Source organism: Gastrolobium bilobum, unplaced genomic scaffold (assembly GCF_033153095.1).
Source record: "Gastrolobium bilobum isolate Gb01-03AN ecotype WA unplaced genomic scaffold, APGP_CSIRO_Gbil_v1 utg8637, whole genome shotgun sequence".
NCBI lineage: Eukaryota > Viridiplantae > Streptophyta > Magnoliopsida > Fabales > Fabaceae > Gastrolobium > Gastrolobium bilobum.
Genome location: NW_026898325.1, coordinates 461,122 through 488,724, shown reverse-complemented (window position 1 = coordinate 488,724; position 27,603 = coordinate 461,122). Strand labels below are relative to the sequence as shown.

At 36.9% G+C, this 27,603-nt stretch overlaps 3 protein-coding genes across 3 annotated transcripts; 2 read left to right on the top strand and 1 right to left on the bottom strand.

Moving 5' to 3' along the window:
- Nucleotides 1-8,114: 8,114 nt before the first annotated feature.
- Nucleotides 8,115-12,731, bottom strand: LOC133314913 (translocase of chloroplast 120, chloroplastic-like). The gene is given in 3 exon segments (XM_061516460.1): nucleotides 8,115-9,802; nucleotides 9,804-12,224; nucleotides 12,580-12,731. Coding segments are annotated over 2 exon segments (3,681 nt in total). The 5' UTR covers nucleotides 12,197-12,224; nucleotides 12,580-12,731; the 3' UTR covers nucleotides 8,115-8,514.
- A 2,433-nt stretch (nucleotides 12,732-15,164) lies between these two features.
- Nucleotides 15,165-16,423, top strand: LOC133314931 (uncharacterized). Its single transcript, XM_061516482.1, has one exon. It carries the CDS (start codon nucleotides 15,291-15,293, stop codon nucleotides 16,242-16,244), a length of 954 nt encoding a protein of 317 aa, XP_061372466.1. The 5' UTR covers nucleotides 15,165-15,290; the 3' UTR covers nucleotides 16,245-16,423.
- Nucleotides 16,424-23,797: 7,374 nt separating this feature from the next.
- Nucleotides 23,798-25,744, top strand: LOC133314923 (uncharacterized). The gene has a single exon (XM_061516469.1). It carries the CDS (start codon nucleotides 23,798-23,800, stop codon nucleotides 25,742-25,744), a length of 1,947 nt encoding a protein of 648 aa, XP_061372453.1.
- Nucleotides 25,745-27,603: the final 1,859 nt, after the last annotated feature.

Genomic DNA, 27,603 nt, shown 5'->3' with positions numbered 1-27,603 from the left:
CCTTCTTGGCCTTACTCGAGCTGTAGAAATCTTCAATATCACGACACTGCTGAACCAGTGTCCCAAAATCTCTAGAAGCAGAACCAACTAGGTAACCAGCAATATCCTCGCTAAGTCCCCTGCAAAACTTAGCAGCCAGAAATGTAGGAGTAGGCCTCGCCATCCTGAAGTGTGCAAACTTCACCAACTGGTTGAACTTGGCCAGGTACTCGTCCACAGACAACGAGCCTTGTACCAATCTGTCAAACTCTCCCTGCTGCCTCTCCTGAGCGTAATATGGAAAGTACTGACCCAAGAAGAAGTCCTCAAACATAGGCCAAGTCATCACATGACCCTGCATCTCGTAGACATGAGAAAGGTTTGTCCACCACTCATGGGCATCGCCCTCCAGCATGTAAGTAGCGAACATCAACTTCTGCGGATCTGTGCACTGCATGACCCGAAAAATCTTGTCCAATGCCTGAAGCCAACGTGAAGCAGCAACAGGATCAAAGGATCCATCAAAGGCAGGTGGCTTATGCTTACGGAAAGCATTCAGCCGGCGATCGATCTCATCACGATCCTCAACAAAAACAGGGACGGTCTGCATGGCCCCCGTAAGATGTCTGCTATCTCCCATCTGAATCTGAGAGTCATCCTGCAGACTGGGTGGAGGTGGTGGCGGCGGTGGAGCATGACCAACATCAGGGCCATTCCTCATCTCCTCCAACATGACTCTAAACATCGTCATGTTCGCCAGACGGTTGGCCTCCAACACGTCCTCAGTGGCCTTCCTGTTCGCCTCTCTGACGGCGTCCAGCATGGCCTGGTTTGCCATTCTCATGGCCTCCTGGTCGGCTAGTCGGGCCGCCTGCATCTCAGCTAATGCAGCCAGAACAGGATCGGTCGATCCTCCGAAGTCTCGCGGTTTCTCCCGGGTCTTACCATGATTCTGCACAAGTTGCACAAATTATGAGTTGATCAGGCTTACGCAATGTGGTCACATATGCATTATCATAATAATACTCGACGGAGCAAACACACAAAACAGACACAACCAAACATCCTAATCATTGCAATACATACAGGCTTTTCCCTTGAACCGTTGCTCTGATACCATAAAATGTAACACCCCGTGTATACCCAGAATATTTACATTACATCGTATTAAGCGGTGCTTAATTAAAAATGCGGAATATTCTTTTTCTTTTCAATTATGACGTCATTATCAATTACCAACTTGATTACTTAATCAATTTCATAAAATATCGCCTGTATGTAAATTGCAATAAGACATCTACTGAAATACCTCAATATATAGATAAAGTGTGTATCTAAATCACGACATTACATCAAGTAATCCGGACAATATCCTGGTACATTATTACAACTCCAAAAGACTCACATAACCAAGACATAATAATACTATGTGTCATGGACAATCCCCATGCTCACCAAATAACATAGTAAACAACAAGTCTCAACATAAAACTCCATAAACATAAACTGAAGCTATAAGCATAAGCAGCATGCAAATCCAGCATCCAATCATGGCAGCATAATATAACAACAATCTAACTCAGCTCCGGCCCCCTGCCGCCTGAGGTCTCAACATTACCTAACCCTGAAATAAGCATTCCCCAAACGTAGGGTGAGATCTCTAAACTAGAAATCTCAGTAAGACAAGGGGTCCTGAAGGATCTTCCACCCCAAGCTCACTTACATGTGCAATATAAGTTCAAAAAGCATTTATATCATTATCAGTTCCAAAACTATGTAGTGCAACAGATATCTATGGCATGTGTGTAATCACTATCTACTGGCCAGAGAAATGTAGGAATACGTCTATTCCCTACATGTAGTACAAGGAACACCGCTTGCACCTCACCCACAGCCTCACCCTCTTGTATGTTCTACATACTCAGGCTTACCGTATAGGTGGAACACCTCCATGCATATCAACAAGGCACTAACATATAATAGCTCAACAGCATTTCCAAAACATCAAAAGCATGTAACACAGCATGCATATACCATATCCCCATGGGACATGGTGGAACCACAACATGGCTAAACCGAGGACACGAAAGCTTATCTCTAAGCTAGGTATCCAATGCCACAAGCTCAAAGTCCAATTACAGCAGATCACAATCTGATATGGACCAAATATGTACCACATGCATACAATTAAAGACAACATCTTTTCATTACGTTTTCAAGTCTTAAAGCTTCTAACAAAGCCACAAGCCCTAAATCCCATTATTCTGGCTTAGTCCATTAAAAACAGAAGTTCAACTTCATCAATCTAGGGTCTACAAACCCCCAATAGCCTATTGTATGCACAACACAGCTACTGTTCTGCGAAATCCCAGGATATCCGGATATTCCTCGGGACCATATCCGGATATCTCACTGTACATATCCGGATATGCAATATCCGGATATCCAGAATCCCATATCCGGATATACAATATCCAGATATCCCAAAACCCCATATCCGCATACACATATCCGGATATCATATCCGGATATTCCACGGGCAGATATCTGGATATTTCACGATAGAATGCAGTTTCTGCATTTCCATGAAGATATCCCTTAAAGGTTCCCTTTTACCGATTTTAAACACCTAATCATGCATTTCTAGGCGTGCTCAACATCACCCAACAACAAGTTATCATCTTTTAACCTTATCATGCATCAAGCTACCATTTTTAAGCCTTAACACTCAAGTTAAAGGTTGGTACAACATACCAAAGGCCAAAACAGAGGTTCAACTGCTCAAGAAGCTCCCAAAACAGCTTCAACAGCTACTGGAAATATGGTGTACGAAAATGCTACACCAAGACTTGACCTTTCTACCCAAAGATTGCTTCTTTAAGCAACAAAATGCCCAACTCAAGCTTCCACCAACAAGCCAACCAAGTCAGCCCCAAAACTCTCTCCAACAGCAGCTGGAGTACCACTGAAGAACACCCTCACCCACCCACAATGATGTCTCTCACTCACACCAAGTGTTTAGGATGATGAAACAACCAAGAAAATGGGTTCAAGGTTGATTTTTGGTCAAGAACAAGAGAAGAAAGCAATGGAACAGTGCTCCCTCCCAAGCTGATCAGCTTACTCACGCAGGAATGAAAGAGTCTAGGGTTTTGTGCCCATAATGGGATTATTTATAGCCCAAACACACTTAAACACACAGTATAAACTTTAATTTCTACGCTTAGCATTTTAATCCCAAACTTAGGATTCTGAAACTACATAATTTTCTAAGAATTATCATATTTTTCTTATAATTTTCTGAGAAACTTTCCGGTACGCGCTTTTCCAAGTCAGTACCGGTTTCTAGCACCAGTTCTCATTATTTGGACTTGAAACTCGTTTTACAAGTCCTACATATTATCCTAGTAATTATCATGCACTTACATTAATTTTCCGAGATACTTTTTCGGTACACAGTTATACCGACTAGCAGAACTGGTATCTGCACTTTTCTTCTGAAAAGCGACTTTCAGCATTCTTAATCCCTTATTATGATTATTAAGCCTCATAAATAATTATTAAGGTCAATTATGGAATCATTTCTTATTTTTGCATAATTAATTAATTAAATACCTTAATTAACGGTGCGGGTTCTTACATGAACTATGGGGGTTGGAGGTATTCTCTAAGAACCCTGAGTTTATTGAGTTTTATCTCACACCGTTTGGGGACTGCTATTTCAAGTACTAGTATGGATGATGCAGGTCGGGAATGAGGCAAGATGCCTGAGTAGATTTCCATATGATAGCATGTGGTATGATTGTTTTTAAGTGCCTCATATGTATTTATATTTGGTTGCATCTTATATTTTGGTAGAAAGATATGTATAGGATGCACACTTAGTAGTAATATTTTAGTGGACTAACAATATGTATTTTTGGGGACTTAGACTATGACCCTAGTCATTTTGCATCCTTGATAGTTGAAAGGAGAAAAATAGTTTTAATCATGTGTTTTGTTAAGTCTAAGTTCTGGAACTCTGATTACTATGTAATTCTTTTATATGATAGAAGGACTTTCAAGCCTCTTTGGATATCATATAAGCCTTGAAATGGCAACAATCATGTATTGAAGTGGTTGTATAAGGTCTATTATGTGAAAGAAACCTTTTGAGGTTGAGAATCAATGTAAATATAAGAATATTATGTATTGTTGTCCATTTTTATATCCTATATGATAGATTTGGACCCTTGTGTCTTAATGAAAGTTATAGATCTTTTTCTTAGCTTTCCAACGAGATCAAGATTACGTCAATCGGGTACTTATAACTCAAGTTATGAGTAAAATACTAATGTAGGATGAAATCTCCAGATTCGTGGCACTTGTGCGCCAAAATTGGCGCTTACGGCGCGGGAAGAGGCGAAAAGTCAGTGTTTCTGCGCTACCAGCGCGGGTTTCGCGCTACCAGCATGAGACCCTTGTGAAATTCAACACCTTTTTTTTAAAAAATTCATAACTTAAGCTACATTGCTCCAAATTGAGCGCGGTTTGAACCCACGCGTAGCTAACGAAGTGATCTATAACATGTGGGGAGATGAAGACCATATAAGTAGTATAAAATTCCTTAAGTAAATAAAAAATGGAGGTGATTAGTGTTGAATAACAATAAAAATGAGTTTTTAAGCCTTGTTGGTCTAAGGGGACTACTTGGCACACTATGGTAGCAACGTATAGTTTAAATAAAATTTCGTTAAGTGTTCCACACATAGTTTAAGTTATGATTACAATTATTGGAATTGTTTTAATTACGGAATTGATTTTAAACAAAAACATTTATTAACAAAAAAGAAAAAAGTTTATTCGTATTATAATTCAATTGATGTGATTGTAACTGCGCTTAATGCCATACGTAATCTTAACAAATCGGTTCTAGAACGGGGTGTTACAAAACACCCCAGGAATACTTTTTATGATGGTGGTGGCTGCTTCTCTTGATTTTCATCGGCACAACATCACTTATATTATAACCCCCCCCCTCGATTCTCGAGAGGATAAATGTTTCTTGTCCTAAAATCGCAATAATAGGAATATTCCAGCTGGCAGCCCAAGCTCTAGTCATTGACTTGGTTGGATCACCAAGTCAGGTTCTTATTTTATTTATTGGGCCTATCCACTAGGGTTGGCAAAACGGGCCAACTCGGCTCAACCCGCGTTCAACCCAAAAAAAACGAGCCGGGTTAGGGTTGGCTCGAAAAAATGAAAAATAAAATAAAATTCCATTAATGTTATAATTTTTTAAAAAAATTCCTAAATTATTAATTCATTCAATACAAAGACATTATACAGATAAACCATAAAAAAATTTGCATTTGGACTTGGACTTATTGGTAGTTTGCACCACATTCACACTGTCACACATACTATAAAAAAGGTCCTTGATGTACGATTTTAGACTTAGCTGCAGGGTATTTACGTTTGGGTCTTTGGAATTGGGATTTTAGGTTTTAGCTTTCCACTTTACCTTCATTAATTTTTATACTTTAATATTAAAAAAAAAATCATAACCCGCGAGCCAACCCGTTTGACCCGTGGGTTGGCTCGATTTTTTTGGAGCTGAAACGAGTCGGGCTGACTCGAGTTACTAACTCATTTTTCCTAACCCAACCCAGCTCATTTTAGCCGGGTTACGAGTCAACCCGATGGGTTGTCTCATTTTTGTCAAGCCTACTATCCACAAGCTAAGTATAATGTAGTGTTAGTATAAATCACAAAATCGCTTATTACAATTAACTACTATTCATATAGGAAAATCATTTTCTCATGCAATAGGAAATAGTTTTCTTATATTGTGAGAGATCGAAATTCGTGCTTTTCTTTTTTTCTTTTTTAACAAGTGGTAGGCCTCATCACTTGTTGTATCTATAACATAAGAGATGTTATCTCATATGACATGAAAAAAGAGAAGCACGTTAATAAGAACATGCTATATGTGAGCGCATTTAATAAGTGATCTTTCGTATTCCGTCTCATTAAATTATCATTACATTATTACTATTATCATTGGTAAACGAGCAACATTAATGTTCTTGCAATTGTTTATATTACTAAGGCCATAGTTTTGCCATAATTCATGGTATAATGACTCTAATGGTAAGAACTTTCTCGACGTGTAGTTTTGAGAACATAGACGGAGTTTAGCTATTTTTGAAAGCAAGCAAGCAAAAGCTCTTTGTTAGGAGCTCATTTTATGTAATTCGAGACTTCATAGTCCTTATCATAAAATGAAAAGAAAAAATGACGGAGGGAAAATTTGAAAAGAAAAGAAGGATTTAAATGGAAGAAATTTTTTCTTTTTTTTTGAAAAAAGTGCACCCAAAAGATTATGCACCGGCTGTATATTAAAAAAATCCCTTTGTTAGTGGCCTTTAGTAGGCTTGGCAAAAATTCGTAACCCGACTAAAACGAGCCGGGTTGGGTTAGGAAAAATGAGTTAGTAACTCGAGTAAGCCCAACTCGTTTCAGCTCGAAAAAAACTAAGCCAACCCATGAGTCAAACCGGTTAGCTCGCGACTTATGTTTTTTTTAATTTAAAAGTATAAAAATTAATGAAGATAAAGTGGAAAGCTAAAACCTAAAATCTCAATTCTAAAGACCCAAACGAAAATACCTTGCAACTGCCAATAAGTCCAAAACCGTGAATTAAGGATCTTTTTTATAATATGTGTGACAGTGTGAATGTGGTGCCAACTGTCAATAAGTCCAAGTCCAAATGCAAAATTTTCTATGACTTATCTGTATAATGTCTTTGTATTGAATGAATTAATAATTTAGAAAAAAAAAATTAAAAATTATAGCATACATGAAATTTTATTTTATTTTTTCGAGCCAACCCTAACCCGACTCGGGTCGGGCTGGGTTGAGTTTTCTGACTCGTTTGTTTTCAAGCCAACCCTAACCCGGCTCGGTTTTTTCGGATTGAACACGGGTTGAGCCGGGTTGGCCCGTTTTGCCAACCCTAGCCTCTAGCACTCAATATCATAAAATAAAATAAAAGATGAAACATAAAACATATAGCAAAAAATTAGAGTGAAAGGATTATTAACAAGAATAAAAATAAACTGTTTATTCATTTTTTAGTTTATAATAAAATAACATTAAACAATTACAAAATGATTTATTCAAAAGAAAAAAATACGCACTTATTTTTAACCTGCTTTCAAGAATGAACCAAACTTACCATTCTCCATGTTCAAATAATCTATTAACTAACAAAGACGAACAGATCCTGCTTGTTTGAATACTCCAAACATATAAAACCGAAAGAGAAGTCCAATCCATTACACCTTTGTCCTGTAATTCTTGTAATATCCCGGCCAACTATTTAGGCTGCATCATGCTCTACATAAGAGCCCAAGGAAAAAAGATAATACCCCACCAAAAGATCAATTATTCGCGCAAAAAAGCACATCAAACTTCCTAAGCCTTGTAATAGTTGCAATGACATCTACGAGAATTCCGCATGTAAATCTAAGTAGACGGAAACAAATCATGGCCTTGTAATGTAGTTAACATTCACCACTTACAATTTAATCACATGCACAACAAATACCAGAGAAACCAAAAGTCGACAGTATACAGTATCATTATTTATTTAATTAATCCAGTGTTTTAAAAGGGAGGTTAAACTCTTGCCCTTTTATCCAATTTTATGATGATAGCCCTATAGACATTTTCAAAGCATTTAGCTCACAGAAGAAGCGAAACAATACAAATGCACTAAAATGAATATAACATATTGAGGGCTGTCACCACGCTACCGATTTATCATGTGGGGTAATCCTTTTTGTTCAACTAAACACGAAAGCATTACATTTTAGTTCAAAAATACTACTATTAAACTATATGGAAAAAAAAATTAAGACTATACCATACAAAAATATACCTAATGAACTAAAATCGAATAATAAACGAGTCAAACAAACCAGTTGATTATCCCTTTTATCATTCAAAACTCATTTCCATTCCTTTGGTATCAAAACGGGCTTCCATTGACTGTACAGCAGGGGCGAAAAATAATGAAATCTCGAACCAAAATTCGAGCGTTGGGACTTGGGAGGTCACTCATTCAAATTCCAACATTAGAAAAAGGAGTAACATTTGCCAAACCGTTTCCCGATAAGATAAGTTGCGAATTCGACTGCCCTTAAAAGTACATAAAAAAATCCTAACCCCGAGACAACAAAAATTAACGAAAGAGAGAAAGTGCTTCCGACAGTGTGCAAGGCAAGACACAACTAGGAAGATATAAATCAAAAAGATGCATTACATGGAGTCCAGTAGCATAAAGTAACAAAAATACCAAGCGAGAATATCTAACAAGGGAAACTACAACGACTATAATCAAAAAATAGATATTTTTAGGTATAGAAAACATAAAAACGCAATTTAATATCATTCTCATTTCATGGCAACCAGCGAGGGAAGCCATCTTAAAGCAATTACCTCCCACCGTGCAAGAACTGCAGCTTACGTAACCAAACATTAACACCAATGTCATTGTCCAAACTGCAACTGTTGAGTACAACCAACTAGCTTCTTAAGTAGAGGGACGAGACCAATCATAACAATTTGAAGCTGTTCTGAACTATTTAATCGAATGCTGATTTGTCCAGCGCCTCGGTTGTTCAAATTGGCCCTGGCAACAAGGTTTGTATGCCGCCCAACGGGGATTTGTGATTGTAAATTGCACCCAACAGCAAGATCTCCATGCCAATCCATAACGGAAAGCCCAAGTGTTGATAACGACTGTCCTAGAGGGTAATCTTTATCTCTTAATTGGGCCTCCAAACTGCCACCATAAGCAACATCACCGCGCCCTGCCATTGCACCGCCAGCAATAACCAACTTGAATCGTTTATTAGCAACCAACTTGTCTTCAACTTTAACTCCAGCTGACAAGGCATCACCCAGGACAGTAAATGAGAGACCAGCAGTTGCCTTATTTCTCCTAAAATTACAAAATTTTGTTTCACTGCGTAATGTATAAGCTAAATCCTTCCCAACAGTCTGCATATCAAAACCTAACGAAGTCGCTTTCCCTTCTCCATGCTTAACTGAACTGGCTATTTCCATCTGAACATTAGCATCCTTTTTATCCTTAGTAACCTGACCACTAAAAGACAAGGGTATCTTGTCTTTAAGAACAAACAATCTTTCTACATTTAACCCTTCATAACCCACATCATGATCCCACCCATGAGTTTCTAGGACAGGTCTTACAAGCCACTGGTTGGATGAATCAAGATAACGATACCGGTGAGTGGGATTATCAGAATCAAACGAAGCAGGCAAGGCCAAATCTGGCATTGGAACAGGAACAGAAGCTGCACCACCACTTTCTTCTTCCGCGTTTTCACTATAGTCACTTGGCAGATCTTTTGCTGATTCTGCCATTTTCTTCATCATCTTCCGTTGCTTTTTGTCTTCCTTCAATTGTTTCTTCATAAAAAGTTTTTCTCGGTACTCTATCTCATCAAAATATGCTTTCTTCTGAGCTCTAGACAGCTTTTCCACCTGAGCCTTTGTTAATGGTTTAAATGGAGGCAAGTCATCAGGCTCTGTTTCATCATCAGAATCTGATGATTCATCAAGGTCGTCATCAAGACCGTCCTCATCGCCAAACTGCTCCTCTGGCAACTTTAATTGCGGCCTTGACTGCAGAAGGGATGACAAAAGAAATGGCAATGGTGGCGCTCTAGCTCGAGCTGTGTAAGGCTTTCCAGGTGGGCTATCTTGTAACTTAAGTAGAGCATTTGCTTCGGCCAGAATTTTTGATGCAAAATAGGAGTAACAGATGAGGTTTCCAAACCTGGCCATTAGGCAACACTCTCTGCCCAGCCCTATTTATTCTGCATGCAGAGTGGTTCTCCACCAGTGATACAGGATTCATGAGACGCATATCTCCAGCTGCTTGCCGAATGGCTTGCTGCACGACATGAGAGCGCTGAGTAACAAACATCTCATAACTGGAAGCAGTACCATTAGGGCCATCAGGTGGAGCAGATGCTGCATGAGTCAGAACCACAATAGCATTGAACCATATGGATGGTCCAAAAATCTCAGTAATTGTGCGTAAGAGTGGCATATCACTAAAGTCTCGGCTCTGCATATCTAACCTATCAAGATACAGCACAATATCAGGTGGTGTTTTTTTAATAAATTGCTTGACAGAGTGCAGGATCTTCTCATTATGTCGCTGGTCTGACCAGGAAGGTAGAAGTCCTGGTGTATCAATGACCCGTACTTTAATTCCCTGCACTGTTCCCACAACATCCTGAACCTTTTTTGTTCCCGTATGAAAAGCATCAGTATTGAACTTAACCTCGTCAAATATAGAATTGATAGTTGCACTTTTTCCAACACCTGTCTTTCCAAGAACCATTATTGTACAAGAGAAATCAAGCGGTTCCTGACCTGCTGCTTCGAGTTGCTCAGCCATTGCGCTTGCACGATCAAAGCTAAAAGCACCAACGCGACCCCCATTCCTCCCTCTGAGTTGTTCAGCCAGTCCTAGTCTATACAAAACTTGTGCTACAACAACATTGTGGGGTGTCTGCCCAAGCCTATGAGCTAGCCGCAAAAACTTCACCCTAATCATCTGAAGTTTCTCACGAGTCTCATCATACTCCTCCGCCTCCCCATTCAAGGAGTCTTCCATTTGTGGGGACTGCACATTAGATACAGTAACATTCACACGAGGCTGCTGCACTACCCGAGGAGTTGGTTCCAATAATGGGGCTGCACGTCCAAGGCCAGCAGGACGAACAGGAGGGGGCCCAGTAGCAATGGATTTTCCAGATAAGGAAGCACGCTCGCTGTTCTGTTCTTTAGCGATCTGAGTGGTAACCTTCTCTTGTTCATTATTCTCTAGTATCTTTTCATGTTCCCCAACCACAGACAAGTTTTCATGATGTCCATGATTATTTTCATTGGAAATCTGAGACTGATAATCCTTAGTACTTCCTTCTTTTAAATCAGCTCCACTACCCTGAACAGTTGGTATCTCATCAGCAGTAGAATTTTCCAAACAGGATGAGCTTCCAGCAGTTTGTCTCAATTCCCTTTCCTCCTCAGTTTCATGTGGGTCAGGAGAAGCACCTCCTATTTCACCAATTGCTTCCAGATGTTCTGAATCTGATCTGGCTTTAGCATCCTTAGTTTCATCATTTCTATTATCTTTGCATTTAGAACTCTGACTATCAGATATTCTTTCTTCACCATTTCTATCCTCGCTGATTATATCAGTGCCAAGGATCTCATTTTTCACATCCATAATTATTTCACCTTCAAGTTCTAAATCCCTATGAGCTGAATGTTCGTGTATTTCTTCACCTGTATCATCTTGATTTTCACTATGAGGATCACCTGAAGCATTCAACTGTTCCAACGTTTTGTGACCTCTGAATTCAGGTTCGAAAGCACCCTCCTTCAACTCCCTAGAATCAGCACCCTGGTTTGGCATCTCCCCATTGAATTCAGATTCCGAACGAGACTCAGCAACAACATAATCCACCTTGTCTGTGCTTCCATTTTCGAGGATTTTATCACCATTTTGTCTAGGGGTTACGTATTCAGGATCCTCATTTTCAGCCTTCTCACTTGATAAACTGGAGTTTACATCCACCCCGTCTCTGTTCTCCAGAAATACCAAGTTTCCATCAGTGTTTAAATCAGATACTTCCTTTACACCATTACAATCACTACTTTCCAACCCATCATCCCTCATACTGTAGGATTCATCACATGCTACTCCATCCCCGGTCCCTCCAGAATCAACTCCATCTAGATGAATGCTACCGAGCTGCCCATGCTCATCCTTATCCACCTCCTGGTTAGCAATTACTTCAACCTCCTCCTCCGGGTGCTTGCCGGACGACTCATCAGCAACCCCAATTGCCTCCTCAAAGTTATCCGGCTCCTCTGCAGTATCAGGGGTTTCATGAACCAAAGTCGAAGGCAAAGCACTAACTGTGGCAGCATCGTTGCCCTTACCAATAACATCATCCTCCTGATAACGGAAATGCTCTTGTGGGTCTATTGCCTCCTCAAAAACCTCCTCACCTTCCAAATCCTTCAGCTTATCAGACCGGACCATGCTCTCCTCGGGCACCCCGACGTCCACTCTCTTCCTCTGTCCCTCACCATAACCATCGAAAACCTCAACCTCATTGTCCATCACAAACCTTCAACGTCGCTTCGAAACCCTAAATTTGCCAAAAATAATCAGAATATGAGAAACCCATTAAAACGATAAGTGGGGTTGGGGAAGGAAGCACGGAAACCTTCAGATGATTAGACACAACACAAGTCTCAATAATCAATTAAAATCGTAACCCAACAAAAAGTATACGTTACGAATTGAGGACCCAATAAGATTTAATTTGAAAAATAAAATAACGATTTTTATGCGGCATAGTAATTAACAAACAGAAGGGTACATGAGAACCAGATCCCTAGGGTGCTCGCGTGTGTGGTTTCTATTAGGGTTTAGCATAATCAAGAAAAACGAAAAAGGAGCATTGAATTAATTTCACAGAGAATAACAGCAAGAATGCGAACCTGTTTATGCCCAGTAGAGAGAGGAAACGGTGTCTCAGACTCAGTGCGTCTCGGTTGGGTGAAACTGTAATGGGAGAGATGAACTTTGCTTCAGTTCGAGCAATTGAATTCAGGATAAGAGATAGATCAACGGGTAGAGATGCGTGAGGGGTTTGGATCAGACGGTAGAGAATTTTGCATAGGCATCATCGGCGAAAATGCGCTAATTATGCTGACTGAAATGGACCAAAAGCTTAAGAAAAGGTTACCTGTTTTTTTTTGTTTTTTTTATTGTAGTAATACAAGCACGCCAAAGACTGTGCGTTTCACGTTGCAAGGTAGATCTCAACCGTCCCTGGGATGCTGAGCTATGATATTACAAATTCGGTGGACGATGTTGATCTTGCTAACGGACATTCAATTAATGCCTTTATATATATAATGTGTTTATTATTAGACATAAATTTATCTATTTTACATTCATAAAAGTGTATACGACTTCTTCTTCTTTTTCTCTTTTTCGTCATATGATTTCTCATGACCCATATATTTTTATATATGTGTAGAATTTTTATTATCATATGAGAATTATCAATCCCTTCCATTAATGCCTTTATACATAATACATCATGTTTTACAAACACAAAATTGTAACCATTCTCACCATTCTCTTTATTTATAAAAAAAAATTCCCTTTGCTTAACGAGGCCAAAAAGCCCAAGAGTAAAAACAACAGCAGCACTAGTAACCCCTTGTAAATTGTAACAAGACCAAAGAATATGGACCAACGTTAGCCCAGAATTCTCCAACACTTAACAGGAGAAGCAGCTGAAGTGAAACTCCCATACATTAACTACTAACCGCAACCATGACCTCGCGTGGCCAAGTTGAAATGAGAAATTCAATAAAAAAGAATTTAATGGAGTCATCAATTTGTTACTATCAAGAGATATAATAGTTTTGCATGAAAAGGGCTCTGCTTACAAGTAGGTACCTAAATAGATTAGGTTAGACTTTGACTTAAATAGATCGTATTTATGTAAAAAAAACTTAGGCCTAGTCTAATCTATTTGCTTTGTGTTACATTCCTAATTACAAAATATTCATATCATTATTTAGTTTAGAAGTAATTGAAAGAAGGACTTCACTTCACATTATTGTATCGGCGTCATAACAAGTCTTTGTTTCAAGAAAGCCCAAATAGTGGCGAGAACAATTTGGATACTGTGACCATTTGGTTGGGCTTGGGTATAAGGAGAGAGAGAGAGAGAGAGAGAGACCATTCTTTCAGCTATCGGTTCGGATTTTTTGTTTTAAGAAAGAACAAAACCACTTTGGCGTCCTTACGTTTTGCAATCTTCTTAATTTTGATACTCTCATTTCCATTACTGCTTTTGGTTTCGTTCCTGTTTGGATCTAGGTAATTAAATTGCTAATGTTTTTTACAGGTAAAATTCTGGAATTTTCACCACAAACACACAGAAGCATGAACAAGGCAATGTAATGGGTCGCTATTCACTCATTCTTTACGTACACAAACTTGGTATGTTGTTCGTCACATGGGTCATTACTAATGTCACTATTTTTATATGTGATCTAAAAGAGGGTTAATGCTTTTTATATGTATATACATTTTATCCTGGCTTTCTGTTATATCTGGCTTATAAAATGCAAACATTGGTCGAATGATATATATATAATATAGCCTTGGCAGCTGGGATGGTGATAAGTATTTTGCAATTATATATGCAGAAAAATAAGATCCATGTCTACTAAGCAAAGGCATTTTCTTTTTTGACAAAACAAACTGCCTTTAAAGGTTGAAAGCGTAATGGATTTCAAGTAATCTCCAACAAATTAAAATCCTACACACTTCGTTCCTGAATCGGGTGGTAGAAAACAACCTGAAAAAAGTAAATATTAAGAGTCAAGACCCACCGAGATCCCCCTTAAGTGCTATACCTAATTAGTTTAGTTAATTGATTTATCTTCCTTCTCATTCACTCGATTTCAGGCTGAGTAAAGAGGTCGAGATTAGCCTAACTATATCTATTTTTCTGAAGAAATTTCTTCATTGGGTTTATATATGCGAGCAAAGGTATTTTAACAATTCAACATAACTAGTACAAGAAAGCTAAGTGAGAATAAACCAAAACAAAGATTAGGACAAGTTTGGACAGCCAAACAAGTGGCCAACCAAAGATAAACATCAATTATGACTCCCCACCAATAATGACTAATGAGAGTGGTAGCACCCCCAATCATAAAAGACAATTAAGAGAGGGGCCCTTCCCATACCAAATCAAAATCCTTCGAGATAAACGAAGCAAAATTGAGTGGAGAAAAACACCAGTCATCATATCATAATTTCACATTTGTCCAGTTCAGCAACCCTATTACCCATTGGTTAAGACAAAAAAAGATCATCTATTTTTACATTCCCATGGTTTTTTATCCGGTTTTTTTAAAATGGAAATAATTAGTAGTGCTGTATAGTACAAAGTAATTTTTATAAGTATTCTTAAACTTATATAATTAATCAGGTGATGATTGATAACATAAGTAAAAAGACAAAAAATAAAATAGTTAAACATTGTAGAAACATTAAAACCCTTTAATTTTTCAACAGCCAAGACCAGCTGCAACAACAAAAGGGGCAGAAGGGGAGGAACTAGGAACTTGTCTTCTTGGTCATCTAACTAATTTCTTCTCTTTGACAGTTGACACTGAAGATGGGTTCTCAGGTCTCTAAACAGGTTGAAAGAAGAAAAGCAATCCACACCCAGAAGAAAACTCTATTTGATCTTAAAAGCTCAGGGGAAGACTACCCTGGCTCTGAATACCATCCCTCAGACAGGAAAAACTGGATGTCTGATCTCAACCCAGAGAAAGTTCACATCAATCAGATTGTTTGGCCTGGAACCCATGATTCTGCAACCAACAAGATTGGCATCCCACTTGTCACTCGCCCTTTCGCTCAATGCCAATCCTTGTCCATCTATCACCAACTTGTGAGGGGCGCACGTGTTCTTGACATTCGTGTACAGGAAGATCGCCGTGTGTGCCATGGAATTCTCGTCACTTACAGCATCGATGTTGTCATCAATGATGTCAAGAAGTTCTTGAAAGAAACACAATCTGAGATCATAATCCTTGAGATCCGAACAGAGTTTGGTCACGAGGATCCACCTGAATTTGATAAGTACTTGGAGGATCAATTGGGTGAGTTCTTGATTCACCAAGATGATCACGTTTTTGGAAAGACCATTGCAGAGTTGTTACCAAAGAGAATTATATGTGTTTGGAAGCCAAGAAAATCGCCACAGCCTAAGGCAGGGAGTCCCCTGTGGAGTGCAGGGTTTCTGAAGGATAATTGGATCAACACAGATTTGCCATCAACCAAGTTCGATGGCAATTTGAAGCATTTGAGCGAGCAGCCACCGGTTACGTCAAGAAAATACTTCTACAGGGTGGAGAACACGGTTACCCCTGTGGCAGATAACCCAGTTCTGTGTGTCAAACCCGTCACGGGACGCATTCGTGGCTATGCTAGGCTCTTCATCACTCAGTGCTTCGCAAAGGGCTATGCAGATAGAATTCAGGTGTTTTCTACAGATTTTATAGACAAGGATTTTGTTGATGCATGCGTTGGACTCACTCATGCAAGGATTGAAGGGAAAGTCTGAAAATTATGTATGTTTTTTAAACCTATGTAAATCTTGTTCTGTTTTATGTTTATTCTTGTTCATTGATTCTGTTTTCTACATTTGTTTATCTGTTTATTATATAGTTGATAATGTCCAAGAGTCTGCTATTGTGTTTTTTATTTGTTGGTTTGTGAACGTGTATTGATTTGATTATAAATTTTAATATCAAAATACACGATGTCCCATTGCCTTAACTTTGTTATTGCATTCGCTTAATGGTTCATGCACGTTGGATACCATGAAATATGAATGAGTGTAGACACGCACAGCTGGAGAAATGTATTCAATTCAACCACACTAACTAGGGCGTTGCTATAGTAACACAACCAATGCATCTCCGTACCAAAGGTGGATACTAATGCACTAGGATTCAAAGTTAGAGTGCATGAAGAGGGTGTTGGAAATGAAATTCAATTGTGAGTTATAAGTGCCACCTTAGTTAAATATAGACAAAGTGAGATGTTGTCTGTCTCTTAACATAATCTTTTGCAAAGAAAATGAAATTCTAGTGTTAAATGAGAAGTCTCATTAATGGCTGGGCTCCCTGTACCATTCGAATAGATGTAGATGAAAACCTGCAAGTTAAAATAAACAGTGAGATATCGATGTAAAATATCATAATAAAAATCATATTTCAAGCTAACAAAGATAAGCATACTGAAAAATGAAAGCGTAATCTATCAAAGATTACGTGGTAACTTGATCCATCGTGTCACTGGCTCAGAATATGGAGCTTTATTAAGTGCCAACTCATTCTCCAATATAGAATCAGCTAGAATATTGAACTGACATCCCCTTCTTCAGCATGAGTTTGTCAAGAAAATCACTTACAAGATTATGAATGGGTGTGTATAACTCCAGCTTGTCTTTCCATAATGTTAGCAAGGATATTGGACTTGATGACTGTTACAATCCTTGCTCAGCTATTGTAATGCCTATAAAGGCAACTCAATTGATTCAAATGAAAGTCAATTCGATACCAAATTATTATGGTATGAGAGCTTCGCCGCCCTCCACTTTCTCTTGTGGCGTTTCTTAGCACAGGTAGGTTGGGTATGTTGCATTGTCCACTCTTCAAGCTCAATGGGCTCTCGTGTGAGGGGGCGTGTTGAGATATATAGTCTCACATTAATTGTATGTACAACTAATGTGGAGTTTATAAGGCCTTGGACACTCTCACCCTTTAAGCTAGCTTTTGGGGTGATGTATCTCAAGGTTCTTTACACATAATCCCTGTAACTCTTTCTTGCTTTTTATGTAAGTGCTCCTTCGTATGGGTGTCTATAAATGAAGATTAAAATCCTTAAGATGTGGGACGTGGGTAGAGATATGAGGAACACCACTTCTTGAGCTTAGTCAGAGCTTTATAAAGATATATAAGAAGAGGTGTTGCTATGATTTTCTCTTCTTTTTTTCTTGAGTATTGCCGCTCTTTTTGAGTTGGGAAATATATTTGGGTTCCAGATTTTCGTGTTCGCGAATCTTTATACATAACTATCAATCAATAAACATTTAATCTAATCAAAGACTTTTGCATTTTTAATTCAGAATAAGTGAGTTTTGTGAAAGTTTACTCCCTTTTAATGATAGATTATAGTTGTGTATTGTTTGGTTTTATATATCTAACTAATGATAGCGATCTCGAACGGAGTGAATGCGCAGTAGATGGGCAGTTAGGCCCGGCCCAAATCTAAAACCCATATTGAATCTAAAGCATTAATGGACCTGAAACACAGATCTTGAACAAAATGTCTGCAACATAGACCTTTTTGAATAAGTGAGTGGGCATTGGGTTTAAAATTTTAAAATAGTGTAGTATTCAAAAAAAAAAAAAAATAGTGTCAATTCAGCCGAACTTGGAACGTTAAAATGTATTTTTATTATTTTATACATTTAATAAGTATTTATATTTAATTATATTTTACTTGAGTGTATATGGAGAGTAGCGATAATAATAATATTAGCACAATTTTTATTACGCTATTTTAATTCAATTGTAAATTTATATGTGCATTTCTATTAAATGCAGGGAAAAATATTTTTAGAAATTTATTGTTTTTTATCACAATTATTTTCTTCTTCTTACATTAAATTTTATGGGCTTATGTGTTATATAAAATGGACTAAAATGGTTTCTGAACGTTTTGTCAGAGGATAAATTTTTATTATCCGAGAATCGCGATTCTCAGGAATATGATAAAAAAATGAGTTTTACGGTAATGTTATCAAAAAAATATTTGAGAAGCCAAAATATATTCGAAAATATTGAGTTAATTTTCCTGATACTATGTTTGGTTATTTTTTTCTGAAATATTAATCCATATTTTTTCATCGTTTGAAATTTTTAAAATACCTCCTCTGGATGGTATTTTGATTAGCAAATAAACTTAAAAGTTAAAATCAATATTATTAAAACTGGTCTGGTCATTGACCCAGTCGAGGTACTGGATCACTGGTTCAACCGCATAACCCGGTAATTATATGTAATTTTATAATTTATATTAAAAAATTATAAACATACTCAAATATCTAAGCAAAAATGACAAAAAAAAATCAAATATTTTAATATAAAAAATAATAAATCACATATTATTATAAAATAAAGGATCAAACAAAAATATAATGATTGTGATACGGTGCTTTAGGTTCAGAAAATGACATCTCTAACTATAAATCAAATCAAAATTTTCTACATAGTGCATAATTGAGATAATATTAGTGTTGTAGGTACATAACTTAGGTAAGTAAATAAGCAAAAAATATATTTAAATATGTCTATTATGATATTTTTTTGAAAAAAAATTGGAATTTTTTTTTTGGACCGAGCCGGGTCACCGGTTTTGATGCATGGTCGCACCGGTTCTGATGGATGACCGTCCGTTGCTTGAACCGGACTGATTATATGACCGGTTTACTGGTTCCCAGGTCGACCCGACTGGATCGGTTCAGTTTTAATAACACTGGTTAAAACAGAATCCGAGAAAATAACTTTCCGAGAAAAATTTTCTCCAATGTCCTACCAAACATGATATTCTAGAAAACTCACACTTACTTTTTCACACATGTAGAAATAATTCTCCTACCAAATACTCTCGTATTTTTTATTTTTATTTTCTTCTTTCTCCGCCTATCTGGATTGAAATGGTTCACCTCCCGTCCTAAAATAAAGAAGATTTTGAAGTTTTGAGATAAGTCGGATCCCATAAAATGCAGATTTACTTTTTGTGGAATAATTAGTTGAAACTGGAAACCTTAAGAGATCATTAAAAAATAATAATAATAATAGGGAAAAATAAACTGGAAACCTTAAGAGATCATTAAATAATAATAATAATAATAATAATAATAGGGAAAAATGTGTGTCATTTAAAAAGACACACACTTATATCATTTTAAGAGAGATAAAAGAACAAACTATGAAGAATAGAGGGTGGAGGGAAAAGTTTATAATTTAAAATTAAAAAAAAACACTACATTAATCTAAAAAGATGGTCCTTTTAAATTATAGACATTTTTCCCATAATAATAATAATCAATGATGTTATATTTTACAGATTATATAGATGTTATACCAGTAGGGTTGGCTCGTAACCCTCCAAAAATAAATCGGATTGGGATGAAAAAAATGAGCTGCCAACCCGGCTCGTTTCAACCCGTGAAAAAACGAGCCAACCCACGGGTCAAACGAGCCAGCTCGCGGGTTGAGTTTTTTTTTTTTACATAAAAAAATACAAAATATAATATAAAAAAATGGACAAAACCCACATATGTTGTCATCATTTTTCTTCCTTATCTAAACCTAAGTCCCTAATCTTCTCATATCCCTACTATTTTTATATTGTTAGGTTGCGTCGGCTCTGTTTGGTTCAAATATCTTACCCACTTTGTAGCAAGTGGTTCTGATTGTTTCTAGATGTTGATGCAAATTTGTTGTGAAGAAAATTCGAAACTAAAATATTTTGCTTTTATTTTTCATTCTCGCAGGTTGAGTTTTTTTTTTTAAATCAAAAATACAAAATATAATATAAAAAATGGACAAAACCCACACATGTTGTCATCATTTTTCTTCCTTATCTAAACCTAAGTCCCTAATCTTCTCATATCCCTACCATTTTTATATTGTTAGGTTGTGTTGGCTCTGTTTGGTTCAAATATCTTACCCACTTTGTAGCAAGTGGTTCTGATTGTTTCTGGATGTTGATGCAAATTTGTTGTGAAGAAAATTCGAAACTAAAATATTTTACTTTTATTTCTCATTTTGTAACCCTTTTTAAGCTAATGGAAGTCACATAGCTGGTACATTAATACTACATGGTCATTTAAATAGACTGAAAATGAGCCAACTCGCGAGTCAATTTTCGAGCCAACTCGCGAGCTATTTTTTCAAGCCAATTCACGAGCCATATTTTTTAGTCAACCCTAACCCGACTCGGGTCGGGTTGGGTTTTCTAACTCGTTTTTTTTTTGGGTTGAATGCGAGTTAGATCGGGTCGGGCCATTGCCAACTAGGGCTGGAAATATGGGCCAGCCCGCCCCAGCCCACCACTAGCCCGCCTAAAATGGGTTGGCCCGCCCCGGCCCGTTTTGACAAAATGTGTTGAATTGAGTAACCCGGCCCGTTTTATGAGTGGGCTGGCGGGCTACGGGCCAGCCCGCCTAATAATAAAAAATATAAAAATAAAATACAAAAAATTAAATTCTGCATAAAATCACATAAAAAAATCTGCATAAAAGCATACAAAAATCTGCATAAAATCCTAATGTGCTTATGAAACCAAGAATATCAGTGTTTAATAATCTGCATATAAATATACATCTTTCAATCCAAAAATAATAATAAAAAAATAAAATCATATCATGATAAAATAGAGTAACAAAACAAGTAACAAAGTGTTGTATGAGCAGTCCACAACAATTCAAAAAAGCCACTTGCATGCAGAGAAATCTAAGATACGGAGCTACATAACAATTGGGTAACCTAAAAAAAAAAAAAAAGACTTGGCGGGCTGACCCATATGGGCTGGCGGGTTTGGCGGGCTGGTGGGTTGAAAAACTCAACCCAGCCCGCCCCATTTGGCAGGCGGGGCGGGCCAGCCCGACGGGCTCAGCTCATTTTGCCGGCCCTATTGCCAACCCTATATACAAGCTATTATCAATATCGTTTGTTCCTTTTTCTCAAATTTCTCTTTCTTATTTTTTTTAAAAAGATTAATGGCTCACGTGCATGTTGAGAATATGTAAACCGTTTTCACTGTAAGTACGGGCGTTCATCGCGTCATCTTAATAAGTCTTATAATTGAAATTTAACTATTTAAATTGATTCAGACAGTAAATGGTGTATTAATTAAACGCAAATCAATTATTAGATTCATGGTATTTCAATCCGAGCTTCGAACAATTATATCACATTAAACTTTTTATTATTATTTTCAAGCTTTTAAAGTTGTACGTTTTTTAACTTTACAAATTACATCTTTCCCATTCATTCACCAGAACACCCTCATTTAATGTTCAAATTATTAGCAAGTGTCTTTGGTCATATTTACCATCTAATTTTGTCATATCTTTTTTGAATAAAGAGATTAGAGAATATAAAGAGTTAAATGTTTTGGAAATATAATATAACATTTTGATTTGATTTAATTATTGTTTCGGAACATGAAAATTTTAAAATTTTGTATTAAAAAGAAGATAATGAATAAAAATAAAAACTTAAAAAAATCTAACAATTTTTTTTGTTTAATTAGAGAATTCTAACTAAACTAACCCTATCTTAATTGAATTGATTTGGTTCTTAATTGGTCTATATAGGGAATTGGGTTTAACAACACACAGTTGTATTTAGTTCAATATTGACAGTTTGATAAGTTGCTGTGAATGGATCAGCTCCTTTGCTACACAAGGATATCTACGGAATGATAGTTTTAATGCCGTTGAATGTGTTTCATCTAAAACAAGTGAGATGAGTATTTGCCAGCCTCCGATACTCAAATCAATATTTGAGTTATGAGCATAGGTAAATTGGAAAAAAAATGATCATATATGAGCTTTGAGCCTCAATCTTACAGTTATCTTATTAAGTTGACTTTAGTATGGCAGCATGATAAATATGTCCCTAATTGATAGATTCTGATGGCTTTATAAGCTTCACTTTAGTCTAATTCAGACCATATAAGTTGTAAAGGTCTTGAAATAATCTTTTCAACAATAAATTATAAAAAAAATTAATTATGCAATAAACTCACGAATAAAGTTACACAGTCATGATAAAATAGCTTAAATGTTTAAAAAATTCAAATATAATTGTTATATGAAATAAAGTAGTAAGAATGATTAATTCACAAAAGAGTTAACGAATATTTAACGTTATTTCCGTAAAAATAATGACTATTTTTTTTTATAAATCTTTGATTTAAATTCTTTACTTCATTGTTTTCCCCAAAAAAAATAAAAAAATAAATCCTTTACTGCATTATCATGGTATTGGGTTCCAATTTCGGTAGGTCCTTACTTTCACTACATAATTTGTTATCATGTTATTTAAGATAAACAATAAAAAAATAATTTTATGACATAATTTTCTTTAAAACAATTTTCAAAAACTATTATTTTTAACTTATTAAAAATACAAAATGGTTTTTATAATTTTTATAAAAAAATATTAAATAAATTTTTGAAAATATATATTCTTTTAAAAACACAAATGTTGATTTGATTTTTTGTTTGAGCTAATCAAATTAAGGAAAGTATCAGATAAATTTCGTATATTTAGTTAGCACCATTCTCAAACAATAACTCAGTTTTTAATTTTTGATTCAATCATGAAACATTCATTCAACACACCATAGAATAAATAATTATATATCTTTTCAAATTCATAACCGTCAATGATTTAACCGGTGCCAATGATTTAATTTCGTTTATTGCTCATGATTGATATAAATGCTTGGATTATTTAATTGATCGCGATGCGCCCTCTCTCTCTCTCTCTCTCTCAGCGTGTAACAAGCCGGAAGCTCATAGGCTAAAAGTTAGCATCACTCGCCTATCCATGGAGCGTGTCATCTGTTTCCTCATCGCACCGAGAATCAAGCACGTTCTACGAGAGCAAGAAGTATCTCAAGCCGTAGGATGAGAGCGTGGTGATCAGTCGCTAAATCCATGGGTTGTTGGTTGCGGAGAAGTTGTAACATCCGCGCTGAGTTTAGACCAACCAATTGCCCACCACTATAAGTAACCCAAACAATTATGGTTAGTCTTTACACAAAATTTGGAGAAAAACCCGTTGGACCATTCCCATTGTTTCCTTCACTGACCACCGGCGGCGCCACCATCACCGCCAGTGCCTCCTCCTCTCAAAGGCAGAAACCCCATGACCCACCATTACATCCATAAGTTAATAATAGGTTTAAGGTACGAGTTTCGAAGACAAACAACGTTGCGAGACTGAAAAGAAAAAGAAGACACGTACGAGTGGAAACATATATAATTAATAAGGCGTGGTGGGAGAGTGGCATAAGGGAGGGACAAACATGTCGAGCATCGTGAAGGAGATCCTGGCCGGCCCGATACAGATGGCTGACCAGGTATCGAAGATGTCGGAAGACGTTCAGAATTTCAGGCAGGAATGTCTTGAGTTGAAGGCCAAAACAGAGAAGCTAGCAGGTCTCCTCCGTCAAGCCGCAAGGAACAGCAATGACTTGTACGAACGTCCCACGAGGCGCATCATAGATGACACCGAACAAGTCCTCGACAAAGCACTTGCACTCGTCACCAAATGTCGCACAAATAGCGTCATCAAACGACTCTTCACAATCATCCCCGCCACTGCGTTTCGCAAGACCTCCGTGCAGCTTGAGAATTCCATTGGAGATGTCCAATGGCTCCTTCGAGTCTCCGCTTCCGCTGATGAACGAGACGATGAGTATTTGGGTCTTCCACCAATTGCTGCCAACGAACCTATTCTCTGCCTTATTTGGGAACAGGTTGCCATTTTGCTTTCAGGCTGTTCCATAGAGGAACGTTCGGACGCTGCTGCTTCATTGGTTTCTCTTGCTCGTGACAACGACCGCTATGGAAAATTGATTATCGAGGAAGGTGGAGTTCCCCCACTTCTGAAATTGTTGAAAGAAGGTCGAATGGATGGTCAGGAAAATGCTGCAAGGGCTATTGGGTTGCTTGGGAAAGATCCCGAAAGCGTGGAACACATTGTGAATGCAGGGGTTTGCTCTGTGTTTGCGAAAATCCTCAAAGACGGTCACATGAAGGTTCAGACGGTGGTGGCATGGGCTATTTCAGAGTTGGCCGCACATCATCCCAAATGTCAGGATCACTTCTCCCAGAACAATGCCATACGCTTGCTCGTCAGCCATCTTGCATTTGAAACCATTCAAGAGCACAGTAAGTACTCCATTGCCACTAAACAAAAGATGTCTATCCATTCGGTTTTGATGGCCAGTAATACAACCAATCCCGATGATGATAAGAAAATTGTACAAGAAGAAGATGATAATAATAATAATAATAATAAGCAGATTTCTCACCCGATGGTGAATCAATCCTCTAACCAGATGCACAATTTGGTGACTAACACATTAGCCATGAATGCTAATAATAAGGGAAACCCCAACAACAACAACAATGCAAAGAAGCAGCACCATGTGAATGGGAATCCGCATGTGTCAATTGCTGGGACAAGTATTAAGGGGAGGGAATTTGAAGATCCAGTTACAAAGGCACAGATGAAGGCCATGGCAGCTAGAGCACTGTGGCAGCTCTCGAGGGGAAACTTGACTATCTGTCATAGCATAACTGAATCAAGGGCTCTTCTGTGCTTCGCGGTTCTATTGGAAAAAGGCCCTGATGATGTTCAATCCTATTCAGCAATGGCCTTGATGGAAATCACAGCTGTGGCAGAACAACATGCAGAGTTGAGACACACTGCTTTCAAGCCCACTGCACCTGCTGCCAAGGCTGTTGTAGACCAGATTCTTAAAGTTATTGAGAAAGCTGACTCTGAACTCCTCGTACCTTGCGTCAGAGCTGTTGGTAACCTCGCTAGGACTTTCAGAGCAACTGAAACAAGAATCGTTGCCCCATTGGTGAGGCTGCTTGATGAAAGAGAAGCACAGATTTCTATGGAAGCCGCCATTGCCCTCAACAAATTCGCTTGTTCAGACAATTATCTCCATGAGAATCACTGCAACGCCATCATAGAGGCAGGTGGTGCAAAGCACTTAATTCAACTAGTTTACTTCGGGGAACAAATGGTCCAAATTCCTTCGTTAACTCTTCTGTGTTACATAGCAATGCACGTCCCCAAAAGCGAGACTCTTGCCCAAGAAGAGGTCCTCATAGTTCTTGAATGGTGCACAAAGCAGGCACATCTGATCGAAGATCCCTCCATTGAACCACTGTTACCCGAAGCCAAAAGTAGGTTGGAACTCTATCAATCAAGAGGTACAAGAGGATTCCGTTGATTTAACATATCTGTACAACACTGAAATGCATAACTCTTTTTTTTTTTTTCTTTTTTCCTTTTTGGGGTGTTGGGTTTTGTTTTATTTTGACAATCTTGCATGAGTGTATATAGATTAAATTAGCTATGTTTGGGTGATCGCCCTTGTGAAATTAATTTAGGCTCATTTTGTTTTGTATCAATATAGAAATTTATCTATAGAAGATTTTGTTTACCTATTGTTTCATTGGAAAAGATTTCATTAGTTTGTGTCTAAACATTCTTTTCATTAGTTTATGCATATTCTATATGGAATAAATAAGAATCATCTTGTAGGCAAAAGATTGATGTAATCGTTACAGACAAAATAAAGTCAATGAACACAGTGCCTAGCCTCTTCAACTTTTATTATTATTATTTAGGGAAATTATTTTCTCATTTTTTAATGAGTGGTGGATCCCACCACATCATGTGTCTATGATAGGAGATACTAACCTCCAATAACATGAGAAAAATAAAACGCTATTATTTAACTTGTCATTTCTTTTGTAGGAAACAAAAATTTAATCCTATACGAAACCAAAGCCCATTCTATATATTTCTTCTCAATATTATTTGATAAGAATTTCAATTAATCTTCATCTCTTTTCTCTCCTCTCAAGATTATGATATAATAGCGTTGAAAATGAATATGTGAAGTAGACATAAAATAATTAAAGGTTTTCATGTTGTTGGAAAAAATTATATCATGCAACAAAAAAAATAACTATATATTATGGGTAGTATATTTTTATATCACGTCAGCCAACAATGTCTGAGAAGAAGAAAATAAATCAACTTTAATATTATAAGTATATATTACACGTCTACCCATAATACATAATTATTTATTTTTTAAATGAGATTATTTTTTTGGCAACATTTCCAATAATAAAAAGGTGATACTTTAATAAATACAGTTATATAAACACTGGATCGATTCTCTCATTGGTTAAAATAATAGTTTTGTGCCTCTTTAAAAATAATTTTAAGATAAAAAAAATGCATGTAATCATTGTGATGTAAAAGGCTGAGCTTCCCATGTGATGTAAATGGTCTTCACTTGTTCCAGACTCTCCACCCACAACTTTATGTATACGATAGCTCCTTCGTGAAGATAATAGAGCATTGCTGCTACGTATTGTTCTAATTTTCTTTGGTTTGTTTTTGGGCCTTTTTTGCAGTTTATGTACAAAAGATTTGCACAAACAAACTTTTGATAATGCATAAGTTAAGAAAATTAATATATATATATATATATATAGTTTGGTGTTTGTCATTTTAAATGACATAAGTTATGTCATTTTAGGAGAGAGATAGACACAGAAAAACAAAAATCATAGGAGAGAGAAAGTAGGTGATTTTTATTAATTTAAAATTCAAATTTTCTGTGTCTGTATCTCTCTTAAAATGACATAATTTTCTGTCATTTAAAATAACAAACATTTTTCCCATATATACATATATATAATATATATATATATATATATGAGAATGATTTGTTTACAAATTTTTTTTACAAATTTATGCATTGAACTATGTTCTCCGGGGAAAAGATAGTGTGATTAGTGTTCTCCTGAGAGAAGATAGTGTAGTTTGTAAGAGTGTGTAAACAAAAAAATTTGTAAATATAACTTGCCTTATATATATATATATATATATATATATATATATATATATATAGGTAATCACTCCAGCAGAATATAGAAATCCAAATAAAATAACTAAATTTTCCCAACCTTATGATCCAATTGGATATAATTATTAGGACTATGAATTAGCCTGGACCAATGTCTTCTTCATGCAAAATAAAGAAAACAAACATTCATGGTTAATTTACTT

Excerpts from the sequence above, each read along its gene's own strand:
- LOC133314931 (XM_061516482.1), top strand. The coding sequence starts at position 15,291 with ATGGGTTCTCAGGTCTCTAAACAGGTTGAAAGAAGAAAAGCAATCCAC.
- LOC133314923 (XM_061516469.1), top strand. The coding sequence starts at position 23,798 with ATGTCGAGCATCGTGAAGGAGATCCTGGCCGGCCCGATACAGATGGCT.